The sequence below is a fragment of the Balearica regulorum genome, chromosome 18 (assembly GCF_011004875.1).
Source record: "Balearica regulorum gibbericeps isolate bBalReg1 chromosome 18, bBalReg1.pri, whole genome shotgun sequence".
In the NCBI taxonomy this organism is placed as follows: Eukaryota; Metazoa; Chordata; class Aves; order Gruiformes; family Gruidae; genus Balearica; species Balearica regulorum.
This window is the reverse complement of record NC_046201.1, coordinates 6,459,590-6,484,159: the sequence shown is the minus strand read 5'-3', so window position 1 is coordinate 6,484,159 and position 24,570 is coordinate 6,459,590. Positions and strand designations below refer to the sequence as shown.

At 41.0% G+C, this 24,570-nt stretch overlaps 1 protein-coding gene across 8 annotated transcripts in view; it reads right to left on the bottom strand.

Annotated features, from left to right (window-relative positions):
* The window catches only part of CA10 (carbonic anhydrase 10), a 203,577-nt gene extending 179,492 nt beyond the window's left edge, over positions 1–24,085 (bottom strand). The window contains exons 1-3 of one of the 8 annotated variants that reach the window (XM_075770469.1): positions 23,764–24,085; positions 22,922–23,062; positions 22,576–22,663 (exon numbers count right to left, since the gene is read on the bottom strand). In XM_075770469.1, coding sequence (XP_075626584.1) covers positions 22,576–22,650 — 75 coding nt within the window. In that variant the 5' untranslated portion in view covers positions 22,651–22,663; positions 22,922–23,062; positions 23,764–24,085. Of the gene's footprint in view, positions 1–22,575; positions 23,063–23,157; positions 23,295–23,763 lie in introns of those variants that run through there. The other 7 variants (XM_075770462.1, XM_075770464.1, XM_075770467.1 and 4 more) reach the window with 7 other exon arrangements.
* Between the last annotated feature and the right edge of the window lie 485 nt (positions 24,086–24,570).

Here is a 24,570-nt window from a genome sequence, read left to right as displayed (position 1 = left end):
GCATTAACCATTCTGTTGCTATTAAACACAGTGGTAATCCACAGATAACACTGCTGTAATTTGCATAAGTGTCAAGGTGATCCAGAAGTGTAGCAAATTTTACCTGTCTCAAAAAGCACAACAATTCTGAAATCATGTCACCTCCGATCTCAAGTGCCAATCTTTCTTTTCTCCCCTGAACGACATTCATCCCAGGTTTAAAGAAAATGACAAAGAAACACTGAAGACAGATTAACTAAGGAAAATATTAAACCCTAAACTCCAAATGCCTGCTTAAACAATAGCACCACTTTCCTTCCATCTGCATTCAGCCATGTTCTTGAATTTAGTGTGGCATCATGTGCACAAGTGCTGTGGTGAAATGGGGTTGTCAATACTAAGTGACATGAGGAACACAGACTGGCCTATTTCCTTAAGACAATTCTCACCCTGAACAGGCATTTTGTATTAAAGCTGCTGCTTCATCATCTAACACCCCCTACCTTTCTCCCTGGCACCAGTTCCCAAAGAAGTTAAAGTCTTGTCTGCAAATCCAGAGGCTCCATCAATTCATGTGAAGTCAGTCAACAGAAACTAGTACAGTACTAGTCAGGTTAGCGTCACAACTGTAAATGTAATTTCAACCATAATTCAACATAAATGAGGTCAGAATCCACTTAAAATGCTAACATATATTTGTATTGGGTTTAATTAATGTAATAAAACACTGGCATCATTTATACTGTTTCAACTTTTAGTGTCAACTAGCTGTATGCTGCCTTGCCTCACATAAATCTGCATTAAGAACAATGCAAGATTTGGACCTCAAGGCAGCTTTTTCATTTCTTTGTAGTTTCTCTGGGCAATTATCTCTGTGAAATGCAGTACAAAGCCCTACTATTCTGATTTGGCAGTGAGCTATGAGTCAACCATCTTTGACCTACTCAAAGAGGGTTCTACACACTGAGCAGCAGCATCTCTTTATTTCTGTATAACAATTAGTGGAAACCATTTTGAGATATCTGAGTAAAAGTTACTATAGAAATAGAAAGTACTGTTTAAATAAATTACATTTCTCTAGGCTTTAAATTAAGAAACACAGTCACTCCTAATGGATTAAAATATGACATGTTTTACTTCCTACACATGCTTATATCCTTTGATAAAAGGCTAATGTAGAAATTCTTTAATAGTGTTCCATGCATGAGAAGAGCTAGATGGTCTAAGATCAATATACAGATTAAGAAGCACTTTAGGGGCTGGATGAAGCCAGCCACCTCATTACACATGGCCCACAGTCACGTTGGCATTATCCTATAGTAACATGACAAAAATAAGATTAATTTTAATGTTTGCTCTTTCCCCTCAAAAAGATACCAAAAAGACCTGTCTGGAATTTAGGAAGCAAAAGGTTTCCAAACTTCAGTCTAAGCCACAGTAGCTAAGAGGACTGCTGTCATTACAAAGCTATGGTATCTCTGGGCATTGCTTCCTTCTGTAGAGATAGCAAAAACTGTCTTTTTAAGTGTCTGATCTTCTTTCTCCTCCAATGCAGTCTGGTCAAATTGCACAATGACATCAACTGATCCCAATCCTGCACCTATCAGTTATTTAAAAACCTAACGGTTCTTAGGTTAGATAGGTTAGTAGAAATTCAGGTGGGGCCAACACTTGGAAGTAGAAAGCTGAGTAAAAGGAGGGGACTTATTTTGCTTTATGCTTTCCTTAAGATGACTCAGAGTATTTTTTTTTTCCTCAACCAAACACTAGGGACCGAGATAGAGAGAAAGGGCTGTTGCTTAGACCCACAGTGCAGAAGAAAATGCTCAAAGGCTCATTAATTGAAGCCAGCCAGGCAGTGCTGCGAAAGGCCACTTCAGCCAGTCTTCCTTGCACTTCAAGGTAAAAGCAGCACGGATTTTTAGCACACGAGCCAACTTCCTAAAACGTTTGATTCCTGAGCGTTCTTCCTGATGACGTGATATCTCTTTTCTACAAATGTGCTAATGAATGCCACAGTCAGAGAAAGATATTCTCTACCTTTTATTAGCCAATTTGTAGCACCAGTGTACAATTTTTACAGTACTTAAGACTTATTTGATACATACGAAACATTTCTCCCATTGACCTGTTTTAGCTGTAAGTGCGCAGCAATTCTGCAAATCAGGCCTCAGGGGAAACAAGCAACATACAATTAGTGATCACCCTTGAAAAGTTTGATTAATGTGTGTTGCCAAGCAACACAAATTCTGACAGAAACAGTGATAAAATTCTATTCTCTAGAGAAGCCTTAAATTCCTTTGTGACTATCTTTTCCTCTTCCTGCAGTCCCCTCCTTTATTCACTGTGTCCCACAACCTCTGCAATAAAATCAGAATGTGCTACATTAGTGTCTTTTCCCACACAATCCTTGCACAGGCAATCATACTTCTGGTATTTCAAAAGTGTTAAGATAACTTTAGATTGTGAGTGTGTATGAATTCCTCGCCTCTCCCTTACTCTTATTTTTCAATAAAACTAAAAAAAAAAATTGTACCAAAGGGCATAATTCTTGTATCTACCAAAGTGATTACAAGGTTAGGTCTTTCCTCTCTTTCCCATACCTAACTGGCTCTCAGACCTGATTTTCTCCTCTCTTTCTCTCTCTGCCTCCCCCATTCCACAGCACCTCATTCGGGCGCAATCTCCTCCGCACCAACTGTCTGCTTGTCTTCCCACCACAGCTCCTAGCACAGCTGTCTTCAACGAGCCAGCCAGTCCCAGTTATAGCAGATACCAAAATCCAGCCCAAAGCACTTCATTTGATAAAGATGTAGGCTTTGTAACTTATTTCAAGCTTATCAAGGAAATCTATTTCTCTCAGATGCTAAGTCCATTTTTATCACACTTATATTTGCAAATATATGCACGTGTGTGATGTGGTATAAATCTGCGTACAAATGTGCATATTTGCAACCATAATAAATGTGAATGTAATTTCTATGAAAGAAAAACAGCAGATCAGATCAAATAACCTGGGGAGAACCCAGTGGATGAGACACAAGCGCTTCCTTTAAGGGTGGGTTACTGAAGAGCTTCTGAGAGTAGGAGAGGGGATACGCCTGGAGAAGTGAGTACCCAGACAAGCAGTTGCAGCAGTAAAAAGAAACTTGAGGAAAGGGGCAAACACTGCACTCAGCAAGGACAGAACCAAGGGCCACAGCTGAGCTTTTTAGCAAAGGTCCTGAAAGAAAGTAATCCCAATGAGGGAAGACCCTGTGTGAAGCCGTGCTTAAGCTCTAGCTCCTAACACCCATGGACACTTCTTGTTCTAGATCTTTCACACTCTCCTCCTTTCTCTGGAAAAGGATTTTCAGAGCTGCTCTATCCCCCATTGTCCTATACCCTGGATGCAGGGGCAAACAAGTTTGGGAACTGTTGATCTGCAGCAATAGTCAGGAGTAAAAGTGTTGGAAAAAAGAATACAAAAATAGGCAGTAGAGATAGATCCTTCATCTAAAACCTTCCAGTGATTACAGTTAGAGGTTTAGGAATCTCCTGAGCCAGAGGTTCCCCTTATTAACCTGGGAATAACTGAGAATAATAATAATAATAATGCCTTCTCACACTTGCTTCAAGTTCCCTTAGTACCTGCAGAGCAAAATAAGGCCTGCAGCTCTCATCTCTAAGAAGAGACAGCCTACAGCTACTGCAAGTCAGAGGTGTATTTAGGAAGATCAGCGGAGCTATGCTGACTTACTGCGCACCATATCATTTAGGTTGGAGTAGCATTCAAAAGCTCCAGTTAGGAGGAGAGCTCCATCCTGTCCAGCACCAGATGAATATCTACATGCCCTACCCTAGGGAGACAGGCCAGGCTGTCTTCGTATGCTTCTAATTGGGCTCTCCTTGAAACTGATTCTGAATCTGCAACATTTGCAGACTGTAGCTGTTTGTTTACTCTGCTGGACTTGAACATGAGAATTACTTTAGTCTATCCCTTGCGAAATGCAGACCTTGCCAATATACCACAAGATAGAACTCAAAGTCTAATGATAAGGTATAAAACATACCTTCATCCTCCAGGGTCTAAGTATTTGATGGGCTCATCAGTTTCTGTCTATCATAAAATATTTCATCTCAGCTCTCTAGGCTCAATGAATAGAACATTCATAGTTCAGATATCTTTAACTGCCTATAGAAAGTTGCAAGCTCCATCCAGCTTTTTCAGGTGACATTTTGACCTTCCTCTCCTTTTTGGGAGGAAATTAGGGGAAGAAGAGAAAAAAACAAGGGGTAGTGTATATCCATCTTCCTCCTTTTTTATCCTGCATCTGAAACAAATTGATATTTTCCTGGTGGCCACAGGTAGTTAATCTGCTCTCGAGTCAGCCTTCTGACACAGCCTTTCCTTGTGCTTTTTTTCATTGTGATATTTACACGTTATTTTAGACAGCTTGTATAAGTGTCTTCAACAGTGCAGAAATGCTGAGCACCTAAATATATGAGATTCATACTGTCATTTACATCATAACTAATCAACTCTATGAGAGGTATCATTAAGTTCATCATAAACATCTTTAAAAAAACCTGTTTCGAGGCTGATAAAAGAATAAAAGCAAAGTCCAAGTCCCAAGTTCAAATGATGTATAAATTCCATCCTGTAAATAACAAGTAGAACATTCTCTTGGGAGCAATGGGAAATAAAACTGTTGCCCTTCTTCAGGAACAGCTAAGTTAGGTAAGACACAAGGGAAAGGAGGCCACATAAAACACTTGTAATATTTCAGCATCACCAGAGTTTAACCTGGGAAGGCTTTTACTGGAAAGCTTCCAACTCTGCCTGCTCTTTGTTACATAGTGGATTTTATTCCACAGCTGAAGACCTTCAAAATAACAAAACCATGCAAAGGAAAAGCAGATTGACTTTCTGGCAGGAAGTCAATGTGCAAATACTAATGAAATAATCTCAGTAAGCAGTCAGACTCCTCAAAGGTCAACAGCTACGTAGTGAAGAACTTTAGAGCATTTCAGTTATTAACAATTTTGTCTTCAAGGATTCTGACAGTTTCTGTGCTCTAAGTTAAGGGTTTAAAAAAGTAAATCAAGATTTGATGACTGAACAGTCAAGCTCTCTATGACTCTATCTCTGTGATTCTTCAGATAAAAAGATTGCCTTGTTCCTATGGAAGCTTCCAACCCAATTCCCATCTATTTACGACCAGAACCAAAAGCAGTTAGGGAAGTGGACTGTCATCAATTCTCTTTCTCCTTTGTTTGTGGCAAAGCACACTATGAAACACCCAATCCGAGTGTTATCTTCCATTGCCAGCATCCTCCCTGTTAGTCTATATCCTCATTCTTTTATCTATTCCTCCACTCTTCTTTTATTCCACCCCTCATAATGAAATACTCTTTTATCCCCTTTACTGGTCTACTCCTGTCCTTTATCTCTCCTCACTCAGAACTAAGGAATGGGTGCCAGCAATGACAGAGGGTGAAGAGGAGAAGAAGGTTATCCTCAGGAAAGAAAATGAATGACCTCAAACTGCCTAAGCTTTGAAATACCTTAGGTGAAAGTCACTTGCTGTCCCTGCAGTCTGATTTTGGTAGAGTGAAAGTTACTGGTAAAACCTTCAGCAGTTTTAGTGGGATTAGAAGCAAGACTCCAAGTAGAATTAAGCACAGCTTAGGTCTTCCAGTTAGTGAAGTAGCTTCAGTCCTCATTTGTACCACTTGAAATTATGGAGCACTGATAAATTTGCTGTCTTGCACCTATGTGGCTCAGGATCAGTCCTACCATGCTACTGACCAATATAGTATCAATGGCATGTTGGTAATTAACACAATGACATATTTTCATACTTAGGGACACCACTTCTATTAATTGTACATGAAAGAGCCCTTTGTCCCACTCTTGATTGTATTACTTTTCACTTTCTTAAGTTGGGAACTTAAAAAAAAATCTCTTATTTTCTTGATGCTACTTTAGATGGCCCCTTCATTTTGCAAATCTCCGTGAGTATAACATTTGCCTCTTGTAAATCACAAGGAAAGAAATGTACATGTAAAGTAGGCAATCTTCTTGCCTATGCTCAGAAGTTGTATTGGATAAATTTAAACTGGGTTTACTAGGTTCATTTTAGCCTCTTCCAAACAATCTAAATTAAAACAAACCAGGTTAATTTCATCTTAAAGTGCCCATACAGTAGCCCTTTACTGAAACTGATTTCTTTAAAATCACTTTTTATTTACAGTTTGCTTTTAGAACATGAAATATTCCTATCCATCAGAAAATCATAAACACAAATACAAAATACTAGGAGACATTACTGAATTTCCGTTCCTCACTGGCCCATTTAGAGCAGCTCAAACATGGAAAAGTTGAAATATTTCTGTGAAGATGGTAGGGTTAGATCTCATTTCCACTTAATGTACTATCCACTTTTAGCTTCCTTATTCGTAACACAGGTCAACTATGGAATAAATGTGAACTAAATCCTAACCTTCAGTGAACCATGGAATCAACAACAACTTAACCTTTCCGATCCAACACTTTACTAAAGAAAAGAAAAGCTTAAGAGAAACAAGATGGGAGCACCCTATTTCTGGCTGTATTGATGTGTTTGGGATTGCTAGTCAGATCCCATCAGTTCCAAATCAGGGTAATAAAAAAGCCAAAATGAGAATTCTTATCTGCTAGTTGGATTTCTGCATCTCTCACCACCAACTTGAAACATCCGGGAAGTGAATTCCACACTGGTGCAATGCCCTTTCGACTCACACATCAAAAGTGCTGCCCTTTCAGACAAAGATAGGTTCAAGCTGAGAAAGCCTAAAAGTCACATCTATATATCTCATCTATTTAAAGAGTGTCATCACTGCAGACAGGACAAAAAGAAGAGCTAAGCATTATGGAGAAAGTGATCTCAAGGAAAAGCAAAGGTCCTCAGATGACACATGTAAATGGCAGTGGGAAATTAAGTGTTACAGATATATATAGGTTTAATGTCCAGTATTAAGACATTTATAAAAAAAGGCAGAGCTGTTGACTATGAGACTACTGAAGTACAAATATAGCAAGTCTAAAAGAAACACAGACATTTTACCCAATCTGTGATAAAGTGGCACATACTTGGACTTGGCTAAATTAGAAATATTTCACCAATGTATTTGTAACTCTACTGCTATAGCACCCAAAACACACTGATAGTGTAAACTGCTCATGAATAGCACAGTAAGTTCCAAGCTTCTAAGCGCTTACTGCAGTAACATGGTCTGTTTCCCAACATCTTTGCAGTCCTTAGAGAGGTGTAGATGCAGATTTAATGAGCAATGCATACCATCTGTTAATATTGCCTTTAAGAGCAACAGAGAAAAAAGCAGCAGTACCAAGAGTGCAAGAGATGGCAGAAGCTTCAAAAAACCGGACCATCAATAATAGGGTTCTCTGTGTATGATTGTTGTAAAAACAAATCCCCAAAAATGAGCAGACTACATGTTTATTTTGCAACTGTTCAAATATTTAAGTCAGTCTTAAACCTGCACTGGAACCATGCAATAAACATTCAGGTTAACAGAGCTAGTGGGCACATTACTTCTGGTCAAAAGCCAAATGCACCACAGTGACACATCCTAGGACCTGATCCTGCAGTACCCATACTCTGGGATAGCTCCTTTCTCTAACAAACTAGAACAGATCTTTTGATTTACGCTGATTTACATAAATACAGGATCTGGCTAATTCTTAGTTTACACTCAAGCCAAGTGGATAAAAACTGCTATCATTCTAATAGAGTAGTATTTCTCACTCAATGGGGTTATAAATAACTGCTCTGGATGCTAGACAGTGGACAGCAAAGCCTCTGGTCCCCGAAGTGTCTAAACAGAGAAACCCCAAGTCTGACAGCACAATACATTTTCAGCTACTGGCTAGGGCAATTCAGCTTAACCCTGCGAAGCCATTCAGGCTTTACAGGGATACAAAGAAACTACTTGTGCCTCACCACTCAACAAATGCTTCAGTTGTTTGCAATGTGAACCCAATCAGGTAGGAAGAACTGCTCAGTGGCTGGCCTATGTTCTAGTTAAAGATGAGGGTGCTGTTTTCCACCCTGCCGTGGACCTATCATTTAAACCCAGGTCTCAGTCACTTGCAACATGCGGTTGAAGCTTCAAAGCCCGTCTGCGAAGCTGCAAACATTAACTCCTTTATGTTGCGAGTTTAATTAGCGTTCAGTTCTCACAAATTAGTCTTCTATAGAACACGACCTGAGGACAGGCCTCATGTTTAGCTAGTATCAGTTATTTCTATCACTAATAAGAAAGAGGTCGCTTTTTCCTTTGTTTCACAATAACTGTTCTCATTGATCAATTCACCTCAGTAAGTGTGATTGTTGTTTTCACTTAGATGAACTCTGATTTCCTACAGGATAAGGACTGTATTTCCTAATAGCTGGCAGGACAATAACTTCATCTAGTCATATACATTTCAGTCATACATTAATATTTTCTTCTTCCTTAAGAGAGCGTTGAGAACTTGCCAAAAATCCATGTAAATGCTTTGGGTTTACTTCCACAGTCCTAGTTTTATTTGAACACAATATTAAATCTGGAGGGAAAGAAAGAAGTGGAGGTCCATACTTTGCATGATGAGTTATCTTTGGCCTACTTTATCCCACATAGCTTTGTGACAAGAACAGATGTAAAAGCTCTTTGCAGTCCTTAATCAAGACATACTATTCCTGAGATAACCAGAAGGCAAAAGAATAAGCCAAGTCACCAGGGTTCAGAAACGGAGATGGTTGCATGAAATCAAGGGTTTATTTTAATCACTAGAATTCCCTGACAGAGTTTTAAGTCAATTATAAAGTTAAAGCCACGTTACCTCATTGTATGTTAGTATAAACATGTAGAATACATTTGTAGTAATTTAATAATCATAAAATTCTATGACATAATGACCCTTTAAATCAGAAATGCATTAGTTTTCAATTATTTTAATGGGTTATTAATTTATAGAAATTACGAATACAGCTTACTCCCCTTTCCCAAGCAGATTAATGCAAGTGCAGTTAAAATGCAAAAGTATACTTTCCTGTGACTTTTCCACATCTTCTGCGGTGAACACAAAAGCAAAAAAAATCTGGCTGTTTTCAGGATATAATGAATGATCAGAATCAAAACCACATTCAGAGCAAGGCATAATTAGATGACAATTTAAGCATGTTTCCTATTATAGAAGTAGTCACATTGCAGTTGAAACACGCACCAAAACCTAGTTTAAAGCTAGGCTGTTGCCATTATTTATTCAATCAAACCCAATTTTTTCTTCTGTATGTCATGTAGACATTGGGTATGTCTACACCAATCTGGCAGGCAGCAGGTACTCAACTCCTTTCACCAAAGGAAATTATTTTTAAAGGAATATATTTTGCGTTCTTCTAGAACTCAAAATCAATCTCTTCTTTAATGACACTTTTAGAATGTATGAAGAAATCACAAACACCTGAAAGCCAAAACAATTCCAATTTGCAACCTTAAGCACAGAAGTGGTAAATAGGGCCCAAAACACATCCGTGAGGGGCTCCATCCCTCTCCTTGCCTAATATAAAGCTATCCGCTCACATTAAATGCCCCCAGAACTCTCCCTGCCACAATCACTAACTGATTTCTTCCATGTGCTATACCCTCTCCCCTAACTCCCGTCTCTCCCATACTGTATGGATGGAGACCTGTTAAAACTCTCTTCATGTATCTTGTTTACAGATCCCTGCTGAAACCCAGACCACTACGCTGTTGTGGCCACAGTTTCCTCATGTCTCAGTAGATGGATGAACTGTTTCCTCACTCTTTCCTCTTTTTTTTTTTTTTTTAACATTATTTTCCATCTGGGGAAAACTTCTTGCACCTGCACAGAAATTAAGTACTGAAATAAAGTACAAAAATTATATCTAACTATGCTAGATCTCTGGGAATAGCCCTGAGCCCTGATACTCCATATACTGCGCTAGTTTAGAAAACCTGATTTCCCAAAAGCTTGAACAGCCATTTCACTTTTGGCCACATCTTCAAATGTCAGTCACACCCACTTGAGGTAACTATCCCCACTGTTGATGGCAGACAGACTGCAGGGAGATAATGGCTATTTTCACTGTTAGGGACAGAGACCACCATCTGTAAGAAGGAAGTAAAAGTAAGATTTAATTTCTATTGTTCTTATTTGAGCTTCTACTAATGCCAGCTCATATCTAAACATAGTAAGGCTTTCTTCCTCCACATTCATTTAAAATGATACGTACTTTTACTGTGCTATAGTATAGTATAAATAAAAAAGTATGAAGTTCACTTCCATTCAAGAACAGCCAAGATCACTGTCTCAAAGAGCAATAAATAATAGGATACTGCTAACACCAAATATCAAGAAAGATAGTTAAAACCATTACAAATCCGTATCTCTCAGTAACTTAACAATCTATAGGTTCAGTCAATTTAAAAGATCTAGGAACAGGGGTTTAGTGGATTAGTAACAACAGACCATTAATCTCTGCAGCCTCAATTTTAATCCAGCAATGACCAAAGTGATTGAAAATCATTCTGACCACATGACTAGTAAAGCTCCTAAGCACGGTTCTCTCACATACCTGAATCCCAGCAGCAGAGGTCACAGTATGTTTCTAATGGGACTATTTACCAAGAGACCTCTGCTTAATACTTAACTAAACTCAGTGCCAACATTTTTGGCAGAGCAATTCCACTGCACGCTACCTCTGTGAACTAAGAGCTGATCTGAAGATTTTATTTTACACTTTATTTCAGTCTGTATTAGCAAAGCTTGCTTTGTTCCCCAGGAAAATATCCAAAACAAACTTGTGTAAAACAAGTATTTTTTTTATTTCTACATAAGATTTTAAATAAACGTGTAGGAATTGATGACTGTCATTCCAAGCAAATGCCAGGAGATTATTTCTGTGCAGTTTATATAATATCAATGAAAGTTATACCCAAAACACTTAGGAGTTTTAAAAATAATGCAATAGTATTAGGTCATATACTCTGGTTTTATACATAAGAATGCTCTATTGCAAAGATTTTAAGTTCTGAGGTATTTGATGACTATAATCAATTCCTAGGTGTCCAGTACGTGATGATATTATGTGATCAAGACACACTTCACCATTTGGTCCTAATAACAACAGTTATTAGGATATCAGTAAAGAAGCCATTGAAAGGGAGACCTTTCAAAAAGGATTTAAATTCAAAAAGGATTTAAATTCAACTGTTATTTGCTGTGGTCAGAAATCTGAGTCACAGGTTCTTTCTCAGGACCATTAAAAGGAAGATGCTGACTACCTCGGCAAATAAATAATACTGCAAAGTAAATCAGTATTTCAAAACATAAAGACACAGTAGACGCAGTAGGTCCTAGTTACATAGAACTAAAAATGGGAGAGTTACAAGCATGAGTTATGAGAGTTACTTGCTGCTGTTTGTGAAGCATCAAGTAGAGCCAAAGCAGGACAAGGGCTGGAGGAGATAAAGGATAAAATTTGCAGGATCTGTCCCCTTTGGTAGGTCTAGCCCAAATACATAAATACGGTGTAAATGTATTGTAGGGCTTTGTCCAGCCTTTTTTATAAATTGCACAATACTTATGTAAACTTTCTTGCCCATGGTAGAAATTTAATCGTAATACCATATATGAAGCCTTACCTCATTTAAAACGTGAGGAATGTTTCTCCTGATACATACTGAATATGCTACCACCTTCTCTCAGAAGTAGACAGGACATGTTTGGCTTGTTTGGGTCCCAGACAGAGGGACAGACAGAACCTCAAGAATTTTTACATATCCCCCACAACAAGTTTCCTACATCAGTCTGACTAAACTCTGCTTATGCAATCTAGACTATGCCAGCTACTTGCACAAACCTGGCATGAGGTTTCCCAACCACCAGTACCAGGTTGGCACCACCTGGTAGAGTGGGTCTTCCCTCATCACGCAACACGGCTGTGCGACTGTCCCTCCACCAGTCATGCCACGCAGCCCCACAGCCCATGTCTGCACACGGGATGTCCTCTTTATATCAGGACTTGAGGTCTGATCAGAATACAATTAAAATTTGTGCTGCGAAAAAAGTGGAACTGAAATTCACATATGAAAAGCATTGTGTATTACCACTCATCTCTTGTTATTTCACTCTTTAGTTTTTTTGTTTACTGTCGTCCAGGGGAAATCTGTTTACTGTTGTGAAAAACAGTGTCTGTTTCATTCAGGGCATCCATAAAGTGAGAATTAACAAATCACAATTGAGATTATTTTAATTCTGATTATATAGTTTCTCTTGCTATGTTAGTCATACTAGAAAAGTCCGTATCTTTACCACACAAAGAACTGATATATGATTTTAGCTGGATAAAAAACTATTTTCTATACAACTGTATAATTTAATCAGAGATTATGAAAATTTCTGCTCATTTTAGCTGGGCTTTTACAAAGATTTTGTATTATTCATGCATTATACCACTGCTACTCCTTGCTGCAGCAAAGCATTTAAGCACATCCTCAATCTAAGTTGGTTTATACAATTACATATTAAGACTCAGATACAGCAAAACACTTAAGCATGTCTTTTAAGTTTTGCATTTTCTGAATCTGTGTATTAATGTATCACAATAAAATCTAAAGAGGATGACTAAGTTTTTAGCTCACAAGTATGAAAACATACTTATACTACCTAATAAAAATAAATCATGTTATCTATTACTCTGTTTTGCATCCTGTTCCACAGTGAGCTAAATACCTGTGACTCTAGAGCAAAGGCACAATTACAGACTGGCAAAGACGAATTGTTAACAACTTGGAGAGAGTGCCAGGGGGGCTACTGAAGATAAAAATTATGCATCTGCAGATAACTTTAAATCCCACTTGCAATTACTAACTGCCACATAGTACCCTCAGGATCATCTGGGCAAACGAGAGGAGACTGTGGAGTCCTTGTAGATTACTTTGTTTTCCACCAGGCACAAAAACATACTGTAACAATAAGATACCGCTTATAAATATGAATGTGAACAAAAAACCCCATGCAAATAGTGGAGCCAGGTGAATATATCGGAAAATAAAAAGTGGGAGTTACAGACATCATGGGCAAAATGCGCTGGGGGAGGAGGATTTCACCCCCCAAAATAAATTCACATACGTGTACACAGCATATCCAACAACTGCAATGGTATGCAAAGGAACCTGCAGGTCTGCTGGGAGAGCTAATTTCAAAGAGAAAATTTAGGGCCAAAACCTCTGGGGTGCCCTTAACTTTCTGGTGTCGCCTACATCCACGCCAAGTGGATGTAAAACACGAGGCAGGCAAAGTGCTGTGCTTTGAGGAACATCCTTGTTCCTCTTAGTCATAATAACAACATAAAGAGGCCAACTGAATGAATGTTATGAATTTAAGCAGAATTTAAATAGCACATGTTTATTGAGGAACGTTGTGTGGGTCTGAATTTTACCTTAATATCACACTACCTCCTGGAAACTAATTTAAGTTAAACTCTAATTGATGTAATTCTTAAATATGCCATAATTATACCTCACGGTAACTGCACCGCTATGACTATGAAGAGAAAAAATACCTTGTAATATACAGGCAGAGAGAAAAGGTGGGATCCAACCTCTGAGAGGACACACCAGGCCCCATTCTGTGACCCTTCACTCCTGGGGAAGCCACACAAGCTTAAACACTGAGGAGAAATCTAGCTGAAGCAAACTGCACAAAGAGGCAAGAAAGCAGAAATGACCATGAATTTGCTGCTCAGCTGGGCTTCAAGTTCTAGAGGTTTAAAACCAGACGTTTTATGTTTCTTGGGGCCAGACTGCTGGTTTTCATCATCCACTGAATTCGCTGAGTGCGCCCAGCTGCAGCCATGCCCCCTCCAGTCAGAAATCGAAAGGCAGTGTTAGCACGTAGCTCATCGAAACCATTGCCAGGAAGGTGTTTCTAGGAGTTTGCAAGGGCAGGCAGTGCCACAAGGGCAGTCACCTTCCTGTGGGTACAGCCTCTCAGTCCCCCGATGTGAGGAGCAGGTGGAGGGAGAGCCACGCAGGTCAGCCACCCTCCTGCCATCGCCAGGCACGTCTGTGGTGAGGAAACATGTCCCTGGGGAGGAGGCAAGTCTGCGTTCAAGCTGGTTAGTCCAGTCAGCGAGATGAGGTGAGGAGCAGCAGGGCAGAAGGCTGAGGGGAGGCGAGGGGCCAAGGTTAAGGGCAGCACAGTGCTACTGAGGCACCAGCCATGGCTTCTCACCGTTCTCTCCACAGCCTGACCCAAGCATCAGAGCTGGCGTGGATGAAGCAGCTGGACCCCGGGGTGGGGAATGAGGCCGCAGAACCTGTGGGCTCATCTCAGGGCCCATCACTGCCTTCCCTCCTCACCATGGTGCCACGGAGGCCTTGTGCTCCCTCCTTTCAGTGAGGTGATTGACCTTTCAGTGAGGTGATTCAGTGTCATACCCTGGCCAGAAACAAGGTGTAAGAGTAATCCTAGTGCTGCAAGGCAGAAATGAGAGTGAAAATGGACTGTAATTACTTAAATTGCTGCTAGGTGACCTTTCACTTGACGTTTTACCACAGTTTCTCTATCTGTGAAAGTGTGGTCAACACTACATGCTCCCTGCAAACCATTCCAAGCTCTGCAACCAAAATTAATCTTTTTTTTTTTTTTTTCCTTTTTGACTGAAATACGTAAAGCTCTTCTCATTCATACCTTTCATTCCTAGAAAAATCCAGGCCACACAATTCCATTCAGAGAAATCTCTTGTCAGTGGCTATTCACACACTCCTAAGTAGCAGCATTAGCACTACTGCTAATTAGTAGCAGTAATAATTAACTAAGGGTCAATCAAACACCTTTTCTTCCCAGCAGCAGCAGCCCTTCCCCTCCTGAACTGCAGCTTCCCATATGGGAAATACCACCCCTTATCTGCAAATGGTATGGCTTTCCACTTATGTATGAACAAATAGCTCGTTCTCCATAAAAAGTATTGTTATCCTTTTCTGCCAGCAGGCACAAATCTTCAGCACTACCTTTTTCCTAAAGAGAGAAAGTTTCTTTCCTCTGCCACAATGGCAAACACAAATTAATGTTCTTTGTAGTGGCCCAAGTATGTCACCTTGCCAAACAAAATTTAGCTGTGGCAGCAGCTCCTTCAGTTACTCAGCTGCCATCCTACCAGCCATACAGCTATCAGGCAGGGTTAGCTGGGGGGCACGATCATTCCAACGTCACTTCAAACAGTGCAGTTTTCCATACTCACGCGTACCAAAAGACCTTTCTCTTTTACTCATTATCTTTTTCTTTTAGAATTAGTAAGGCAAATTCTGTAGGAGTCCTGCTGTGCTAGTCTTTCTACCCGTGGCAGAACAGAACAACTCCATTCTGATGCCTATTCTTGAAGCAGAACAGGGCACTATAGGAGTTAACAGTAGGAAAGAACTTAAATTGGAAACAACCCACAAAACTGACAAGAAGATGATTTTTCAAAAACCATGTTTTCCCTCTAAATCCATCTACTCAAACGCTACTTCCAAAAGCTAGAGATGTCAACACATTTAGAGAGGAAAAAAAAAGGATAACGTTGCTTAGCTTCCTCCTCCCTGCATGTGTTTAGAAGCCGCTTTGGACCAGTTGGTGCACAACTCTATCTGTTCCATACTTAAAAGCTAGATGACAAACATACTGTATTCTGGGCTTGATCAAGTTAAGCACTAATGATACAGGGAGGAAGAAAGAATGTCAAAGTGAACAGCTAAAATGGATAATACCTTATCTATCTTTATACTTATTTTAGTATCTTGTTAAAAAGTACATTCTAATTAGTTATTTGTGAATTACATCTCCTGTGATTTTTTATGGTAGTAATATTACAAAAGATAAAACTGTGGGGCATTTAATACTGATTTTACTACAGAAATACAAATGTTACAGATCCACAAATCTAAACAATAAATGTTTTCATATGGAAAAATACATCAAACATTGAAAGCATTTATTTTCTTTAATTCTGGCCATTGCTTTCAGTACACTATGTACGTGGGAACTGATCGCCTTCCATTTTTCAAGATGAATAAAAAAGAAAATTAAATATTTTAGGGCTGTAATCCCAGACAGGCTGTACCTGGCATTCAACAGGAACACAGACACCTGCCATCTAAAGCTTTTCTCATTGTCAAGTTTTAAGTTTTTGCAATTTGTAAGGCCCAAATCTCATTAACATTAAAACCATTTATAACATTCTCTGAGTTCCAAGGTCTTTTAAGGTGGGTGTAAATATAGATTTCCTTATGCCTTCTTACCTCAATTGTCAACTGCTGAGCACTGCATGAAAACGTCTCCCATACTGACAAGTAAGAAGTTGACACTTATGGGCACCCATGTGCCTATGATGGACCCAGTACCTGTCTACCTCACCAGAAAGGCTACTATACTACACAGACTATAGGTCTAAAATGTTTCAGTCCTCTACTTTTACAAAAATAATAACTTGCTATTTTATCTTCAAGAAATTCCATTTAAAGCCCCTTGACAGCTTTTTAACCATCAATGGTTAAACAAGGAATAAAATATTCTACTACTTTGAATTCAACTGTAAACAGGTTGGACTGTAAATTCTCCTAAATGCCAGATAACTACCCTTTTAAAAAGTTTAATTCCTATTAATTTACCATTAATGTTTCAATTTATCACAATGAATTTTTTTTTTTGCTGATATTCTCCACTGTATGGACAGGCACCTTTGCACTTTCTGATGGGATTACAATGGAAATGCAGTCACACTATACAGTGTTGCCTCCAAACAAGTAATTTAAAACTTGATTCCTATTTTCTATTCCTTCCAACATTATGTATAGTTAAGATAAAAACAAGATAGGAGCAAAATAACACTTATCACAGTATGTCAGTGTTATCCATAACTAACTGTCATCTAGTTTTGTCTGATGCTTGAGCCGGTAATGAGGTAATGATAAAACAGTTTTATATAGTCTTCTATTAACAGTCCAGATGGGCCAACCATCCACTTCAGTCTTTGACATATTAAGTTTAGCCATAAACAATCAGTGAGGATGAAAACAGCAACTCCCTCCTCAGCTAAATTACCACCTTTCAACCAAGTAAGAAAGCGATACTTTGACCAACAGCAACAAATGAGCAAAACAGCCTTTTAGGGTAAGCAGGAATTACTTGTTCATTGGTATACAAGGAATATTCATAATGCAAATGGGAAGCCATTTCAATCCTTGCTGAATTTAAAATCTAGCTGTTGTAGACTTAAAAACTGAAACCTTTCCAAGAATATTGAGGGCAAAACTTCTCTATAACATCGGTTGTATCTTAAAGAATACCCTTAAATTGAGAGTGCTCACTTGAGTTGGGGTTTTATTCCTGTTTTTAGTAATTTTGTCTTGGAGGCTTGGTTATCTAGTTCAATTGCATTAACAAGGAGACAATACAAGAAGGCGAAGAGGTCCCTTTGAAAACTGGGTATCTTCATCACTGAGATTCAGAAAAGAATAGCAGCCATTATCAGTTTCTTTCCATCAGTTTATTGGATGGAAAATAGCTCAACATAATATGTGCAAAACTATTCATAAACTTTCCCTTCTACTACCTTTGCATAAGCTAAAAATATGTGTGTTGTTTTGGCACTTTAGCGCCTATCTGGTCACGCTCTAGCTGTAAAACTAACAATAAAAATAGTATGATGAAAAATACAGGACACCAGAAAAAAAAAAAGTAAAGCAGACATTTATAGGAGACTACAAGGCTATTTCCATAGAATTTTAAAGCAGAAACATCTTCACACCTTTTCAAAAGGCAGCAACATCTCTGAAGTGAGAAAGCATTCAAGTGCTAAGGAGCTGAGAGTCTTTGGATCCAACATATGGCCTCCATCCTGTGTTTGAATGTGAGCAGGAGGATTGAATCCACGTGGATTTTCAGTAACATCAACAAACTCCGTGCAGGCATGAAGGTTTGCCCACACACATGAAGCTGTGGAGATGGGGCAAAGCAGAGAAGAATACTATAATGGATTGGATGCCAAAAGCTCTTAGTTACCAGATACATCAGGCTGCATGTTATACCTTCCTATATGCCTAGTGATCACTTCCATATAGATGTATATCTGTGCTAGGAATAATTCCTTCCCCTAGGATATTACATTTCTTACTTAAAAGTGCCAGAGAAAGCTATTTCTGTGACACTATTTGAGGATAATTAACTTGGTTTCAACATTTTTGTCCAAACATAACAATGGACCATTCACTGTTAGTTACTAATGGACATTAGAGCCTTGATATTCTTCTCTTCTACAAGACTACTTTAGCTTGAATTATCTCAGGTTGTACAATGCTAAGAGAAGAAGAGTTATCAGACCTTACAGACCATCATTCAACAGATAATTCAAGCTTTGGCATAATTTAGAGTTCCTATAGGACAACTCTGTGTTATGCCAAGTAATAAGAGCTCAGAGACTACAGAAGCAGCAAGACATAAAATGAAGTGCAGCCATGCTCCCAATACACCCCTCGCCCTCCACACCTGGAGATGCTACATCAGATGCTTAATACACAATGGAATTCCTTGATACACAAGATTTTTTTAATACCATTTTAGTTGTTCACGAGACACAATTTATGACTGCTGTATGCTGCCAAATAGGCCAAAGAAGTTACATCACAAAAGGCATCTGCCCCTACATGACTTGAGGATGACGGCAAAGGATGAAAATACTTCCAAATAATAAGAGAGCTGTAGGGATTGCATAAATTCCATCCACATTAGTTCCTGCAAGCCAAAACAATAAGTCATGTATCAATTCATAGGAAACCACAAAGATGCTGAACATACAGGTTCTATAAATCATGTTGTTGTTGATGGATTAACAGAAAATATACATAGAAACCTTCTTAATGCCCATAAGAGTAGCATTGCCTTATTTAAATGAAGGATCCTGCAAGGGTATGCAGACAGCATTCTGGTTTTTTTCTTGAAATTGATTGTTAATAACTAGAATCATAAAAAAATTGCTCATGTTTTATACAAATGACTATGCAAAGGTGGCAGCCATTGTGGGATCAACCACATCCCACCTGAGAACACTGAACCTAATTAATCTTTGGTGGTATTCTTACCCAGCAAGGAACTTTTGGACATTATACCAAGAACTCTTATCCTCTTTCTATACAAACAGTATAAACCCCGTGCCATCATTATCTGCATCTTCAAAGGAACAACAACCAGAGAGGTCTTATTTCAGCATTTCATATACAGGACATCCTCAGTTCCACTGCCCTGTGTTCCTTCTATGTTGTAGTATCATTAAAAGGAACAAAACCTCAGAAGTCATAATACAAATCATGACTATTTTTCCTCAGAGACTACAACTCAAAGGAATAAATATGCATCGTGACTTAGACGAGATAGAGGGCTTTCATTTCTTTCTAAAGGGTAGAAATTGTTTTCGTAGTCCTTCAATCTGTTATTTCTCATTTGCATCTGCACAAAGAACTAGATTCTCCTTTCAAACAAGCAATTTCAAGTAGAAAAAGCTTTAATTCAGTATGCCAAGGAAACAAAAATAGTCGGTTTATGAAGTTCACAGATAAATTATTTCCCAAATACAAGGGCCAGTAATTAAAAAAAAAAATTTCTAAATCTCAGTATCATTTCTTCATAACCAAGCAATCTATTATACACGCAGTAACTGACTGATAAAAAAATGTCAGGTATAAAATATTTTGAAAATACATATGCCTCTTTTTAATAGATGAAATTACTTTCCATATACTAAGTCTCACAAAAATTCATGTATGTGAGAGATACCAAAAAGCCCATTTATTATTTATTTTAATTAAGAAACACAGCATAAGTGCTACATTCAGCATAATTTATATTTAAATGTCATATAAATACACAGCAAAAGACAATGTGACATAACATTGACCCTATGTTTAATAAATAAGTTTACTAATAATGATAAACTAACTTAGCCTATTCAATTCAGTGAGTGACATCATCCCTTTGAACAGCAGCCCTTAACAGGCACTAATCCAAATAACCCCTGGAATTAGTAGGAGGGCCATCACAGGTTTAAACAGACACTGAATCAAGCGTTTGCTAATGTTCATGAAAGATCCATGCACAGAAGACCAGTCTTGTATCTTCATTGCTATAAGAACTGACTTAATAAGAAAGAAAAAAAAAAGAAGAAAAAAATATTACCACATTCCTTAATTCACATCCCTGTAATCTGCAGCAGTATGCTCAACTAGTGGGTTTAAGTAAAATGTTCAATGAATGACCAGTGCTGAAGTGCTAAAAATACGCAGTTTCTGAAATCCAGCGTTGAGGGAAACCTTAACAGGTTTCATTACGCCTTCTCTTACTTACACTGTTATCCAGACATCCCAGCTAGATAATATGCCACAAAAAAAAAGGATGACAGAGGAAAGATACAAAGCATTAGTGCCAGTCAGATATCTACAGATCTTAATCCTTTTTACCAAGATGACAAATACTAAGGATTCCTGAAAAAAAAAAAAAAAAAATCCCTAGGAAGAAAAAAAAAAAGGAAAAAAAAACCCTAAATGCATGTGCACATCCTCTATGTGGTTAAAATTAATTATTTGAAACCACAGCTTTACCATGCAGCAAAAGCATCCCACCATTCACTTATTCACTGTATTCCCCCCCAAAAAAAAAGAACAAAAAAGAGAAAAACCAGAGATGGATATCAGTCTGTTCTTAGTGCTAGAGGGAGATGGAGAGCAAGGAGAGCCCCTGCAGGACTGATCCCACTCGCAGTTTCAGAAGCCTGGGTTCCTATGTCTGAAGATGAGGGAAGGAGGAGGGGATATTAGAAAACACTGGCAGCTAAATGCATGGCATAAGGACCTGCACAGAATGGGACAGCTTCTTTCTGTCTCAGGATATTACTGTCAGAATGGTCAAGAAAGCGATGAGCTTCATTATTCCATTCTCGCTGTGGTACTTTAAGAAGTCCCTAATTCGAAGGGAACTGGACAGGTGGCATATCACGCTGAGCTAAATAGATAAGTGTGAGATTTAAATGACAAGAGGCAGCAGGTTTGGCTGCTCTAAAGAGTGAGAGAGTGAATTATTCTGATGGTACCAACGGGCGCACGTGGAAGGTCAGCCCGGGGTGTGCCAGTGTCACCCGGGTGCCTGGTAGCAGATGGTGCCAAGTCTGTAGGGATAAAAGAAGGGCTGATGTACCCCACGGGCCACCAGCAGCACTATTTGCTCAGGAATAAAAAAGTTTTAGGGCAGGTGCAGGCAATACAAATTAACACAAATGCTGCCACCCCAAACACTAGCATAAGTGTCACCCGTCCAAGGGCTGTAAGCACGGATCAGTCAGGAGGTGCTGCAGAAAGCGCAGTGGGGACAGTTGCTGCCAGGGTGAGATGCTGCAGGGGCTGCTGGCTGGCTGGGGGCTGGGAGCTGGCCCAGGCCAATCTCTGTGTGGTCCCAAGGGAGCTTTGGAGCTCCCTCTCACTAAGCGCCTCCGGGCTGGATGCTGAGATGTCCACCAGGACCCCCTACTCCTGCCTGCAGTGCCTTGCCTGTGTTGCTTGCGTTCCCATTTCTGGACTTATGCAATGACTTGAGGGCAGAAGCAGCCTGCAGAGAAGTGGAACAGCAGGAGACGCAGGCAGCCTGGATCCCCATGGGGCTCCCTGAAGTGTCCCAAACTAGAAAACTGGCCGCCTCCCCACTCCCGCCTCCTGCAACATAATTATTCCAGCATGACTGACATGACAAATTAACAAGGCAGCCAGGGCTTTTGCAGTAGAAGGGAGTGTTTTCCCCAAGAATAAATTTTTCCAATCCTTTACGCTAGACACCCGGCCGTGCCTATTCATTAATTGGACAAGCTCTGGTGACAACTGAAATTACCTGACTTCTACATACTGGAGGGGAGAGAGATCTTTGCAAGCATAAAATGAGAAGCCTAAAGCTGGAATCCCAGCCACCAAGGAATTGTTTGGATGGGGCTATTTTTTTTTTTTAATTAATTTTCAAAGCACGGCCACAGTAAAGCTCCGTTTAGAAGCAGAGGCACGTTCTTCAGTGTCATTCCCCCCTTTGCAGACCCTGAACTGTGGCACCAGAACATGACAACTCCGCCAATGAACCGCAAACCTTTTCAGATCTGCAGATCAGACGAGTTTAAGAACTTCAGGAGCTATGAAATTCTGGGATTACTGCAATGTTGTAATTAATTATCACAACCAGGTACATTAGGAATTACAAGCATCTGCTTAATCAGTACACTGTTGTTGTTTATTTTTGCATTTGCAACCAACATATCATAATTATTACATAGGTTTGGAATTAAGGGGGGGGGGTGTGGAATGGATGGTTGTTGACTTCTGTCACGACCCACTCACAATACATCGTTCATGTATTTTTCACCTACTGTTCTGATTTGGGTTTAACTGTCCCTCTTGCCCCTTGCTAAGGGGAACTCCCTGGGAACCCTGTATGGTATTTCCCCCTCTACACCCCCCGCCCTTTCTGTGCTAGCTGCGTACCTGAAATGCAGACGATGAAATTCGCTTGCAGAAGAAAAAGCACCTCCCAAACAATTTCCATCCTCCGATTCTCATGCCAAGTGCATCCCTCGGCGAAAAAAAATAACAAAGATCAATATCGCACTTTGAACGATCCCAGCAAATTTCCTTTCGGACTTGCAGACTGTATTCCCCAGATGTGCTGACAACACATGTCCGAGCTCCCTCTCTGCACGGCTCAAGAGAGATCCCTTCCCTTCCTTCGCCCTCCAAAAAAGACCACGAAGCCAACTGCCAGCACCGGGTTCTTCCTCCACGAGTGAGAAAAAAATCCACCAGATTTCCCAACAAGACATAGACAACAAACCCCAACTGATCCGGTCCGGAGAGTCTCTATTCCAGGGCGGCCAGGTGCAAGTTAACCCCAAACTCTGCACGTCTCAGCGGGGCAGTGCCAGCATGCCGGGGAGAGGGAGGCGGCGGAGGGAGGGGGTTTCCTCTCCTGCTGCTACAAAATGAGCGGAAAGAGATTAATACCCGCTGCAACGCATTCACCACCACCACCCCACACACACACACACACCCCCCCGCATGCTACCGCACCTCCACAGCGCGGAGCACGTAGCAGGCGGCTCTCTCCAGCCCTGCCGGGGTTTCTGCAATCCCCGGCGAGCCGAGGCGGCTTTCCGCCAGGCGACTGCAGGGGTCGTTCTTGCCCCGCGCAGGGAGCTGCCCTTCCCCGGCCGGGATGGCCCCGCCGCCGCCTCCCGCGCCCACCCCGGGCCACACACCCCCACCGGCCCCGCAGCTCGGCGGCGCGGCAGCGCGAAAACGCCCCGGGAGCGGGGGCCCGGGGGCTGTATTACACTGGTGCTCGTCCCCCCCCCCAAAAAAATCTGAACTGCAGAAGTCCAGAGCCTGCAAGCAGCGGGGGCTTGCGTGCATCGCCGGCCGGCTTCGCTACGAATACCAATATTTTAAAACTTATTTAAACAAGAAGGAAAAGAAAAACAAAACCAAACTTCTCTTTTGGTGGTAGGAAGGGTAACACGAGGATACAGCCAAGAGTTAGCGAAGTACTTGCGCTGCAATGCCTATCTAAATTGCATTCCCCAAACCACAATACTTCTGCATAGATTTCCCCCCGCCTCCCTCCCCCCCCCCCAAAAAAAAAAAAAAGTGTCAGTTTTGGGGCAATCTCTTACTTACCCCCAAATCCTCCTGCTTTTTATTTTTTTCAGCTCATCGGATTTGCCACTCCTGCCTGCAGTCCCAAAAACAAATCGAGGTCAAGCTCCGAGCCGCTTGCTGCAGCCACTACCACCACCTTAGCTGTAAGGAGGTACCATAGCTCGTTGGATTTCCCCCCCCTCTTCCCCTGATTCCGACTATTTCGCCATTTCCCCGAGTAGGAGACAGTACTGCGGGGTGCCGCGGGCCGGCGGGCGGCAGCGCCGGGCACGGTGGGGGCTCGGCTCGGCGCGGCGGCGCGCACGGGCGCGGGCCGGCGGGCGAGCGCTCCGCCGCGGAGGCGGTGCCTGGGCGGGCGGCGGCGGCGGGGCCGCACCGCGGCAGGGGGGTCTGCGGCTGGGATCGGGCCGGCGTGAGCGGGGTGGGGGGAGCAAGGCAAAAGGAAAAAAAAAAAACAAACCATCCCTCCCGCGCGGCCGCCTTGGCTGTCTGTCTTCTTAGGCACATTCCAGAAGCTGCTGCTCATTTTGTTTAAAATGTGGGTCCAATTTTGGGTTTTTTTCTCCTTCAAAAAATAAGAGGTGCACCTGGCTCAGGGAGAGGCTGGGTTTCCCTTTCTGCGGAAAGGAAAACTGGGCGCAGAAAGGCAGCGCTGGCAGAGCTAAGGGGCCGCGGGCTGGGGAGCTGCGCGGCGCGGGTAGGTGGGCAGGGGGCTGCCCGGGCCGTAGCGCCCTGCGGGGTGGCTCGGTCTGTCATGAAAGAAGGGAGGGAGCAGGGGCTTTGGGGCTGGAAACGACAATCCCGGCTCAGGGCAGGTGTGAAAGG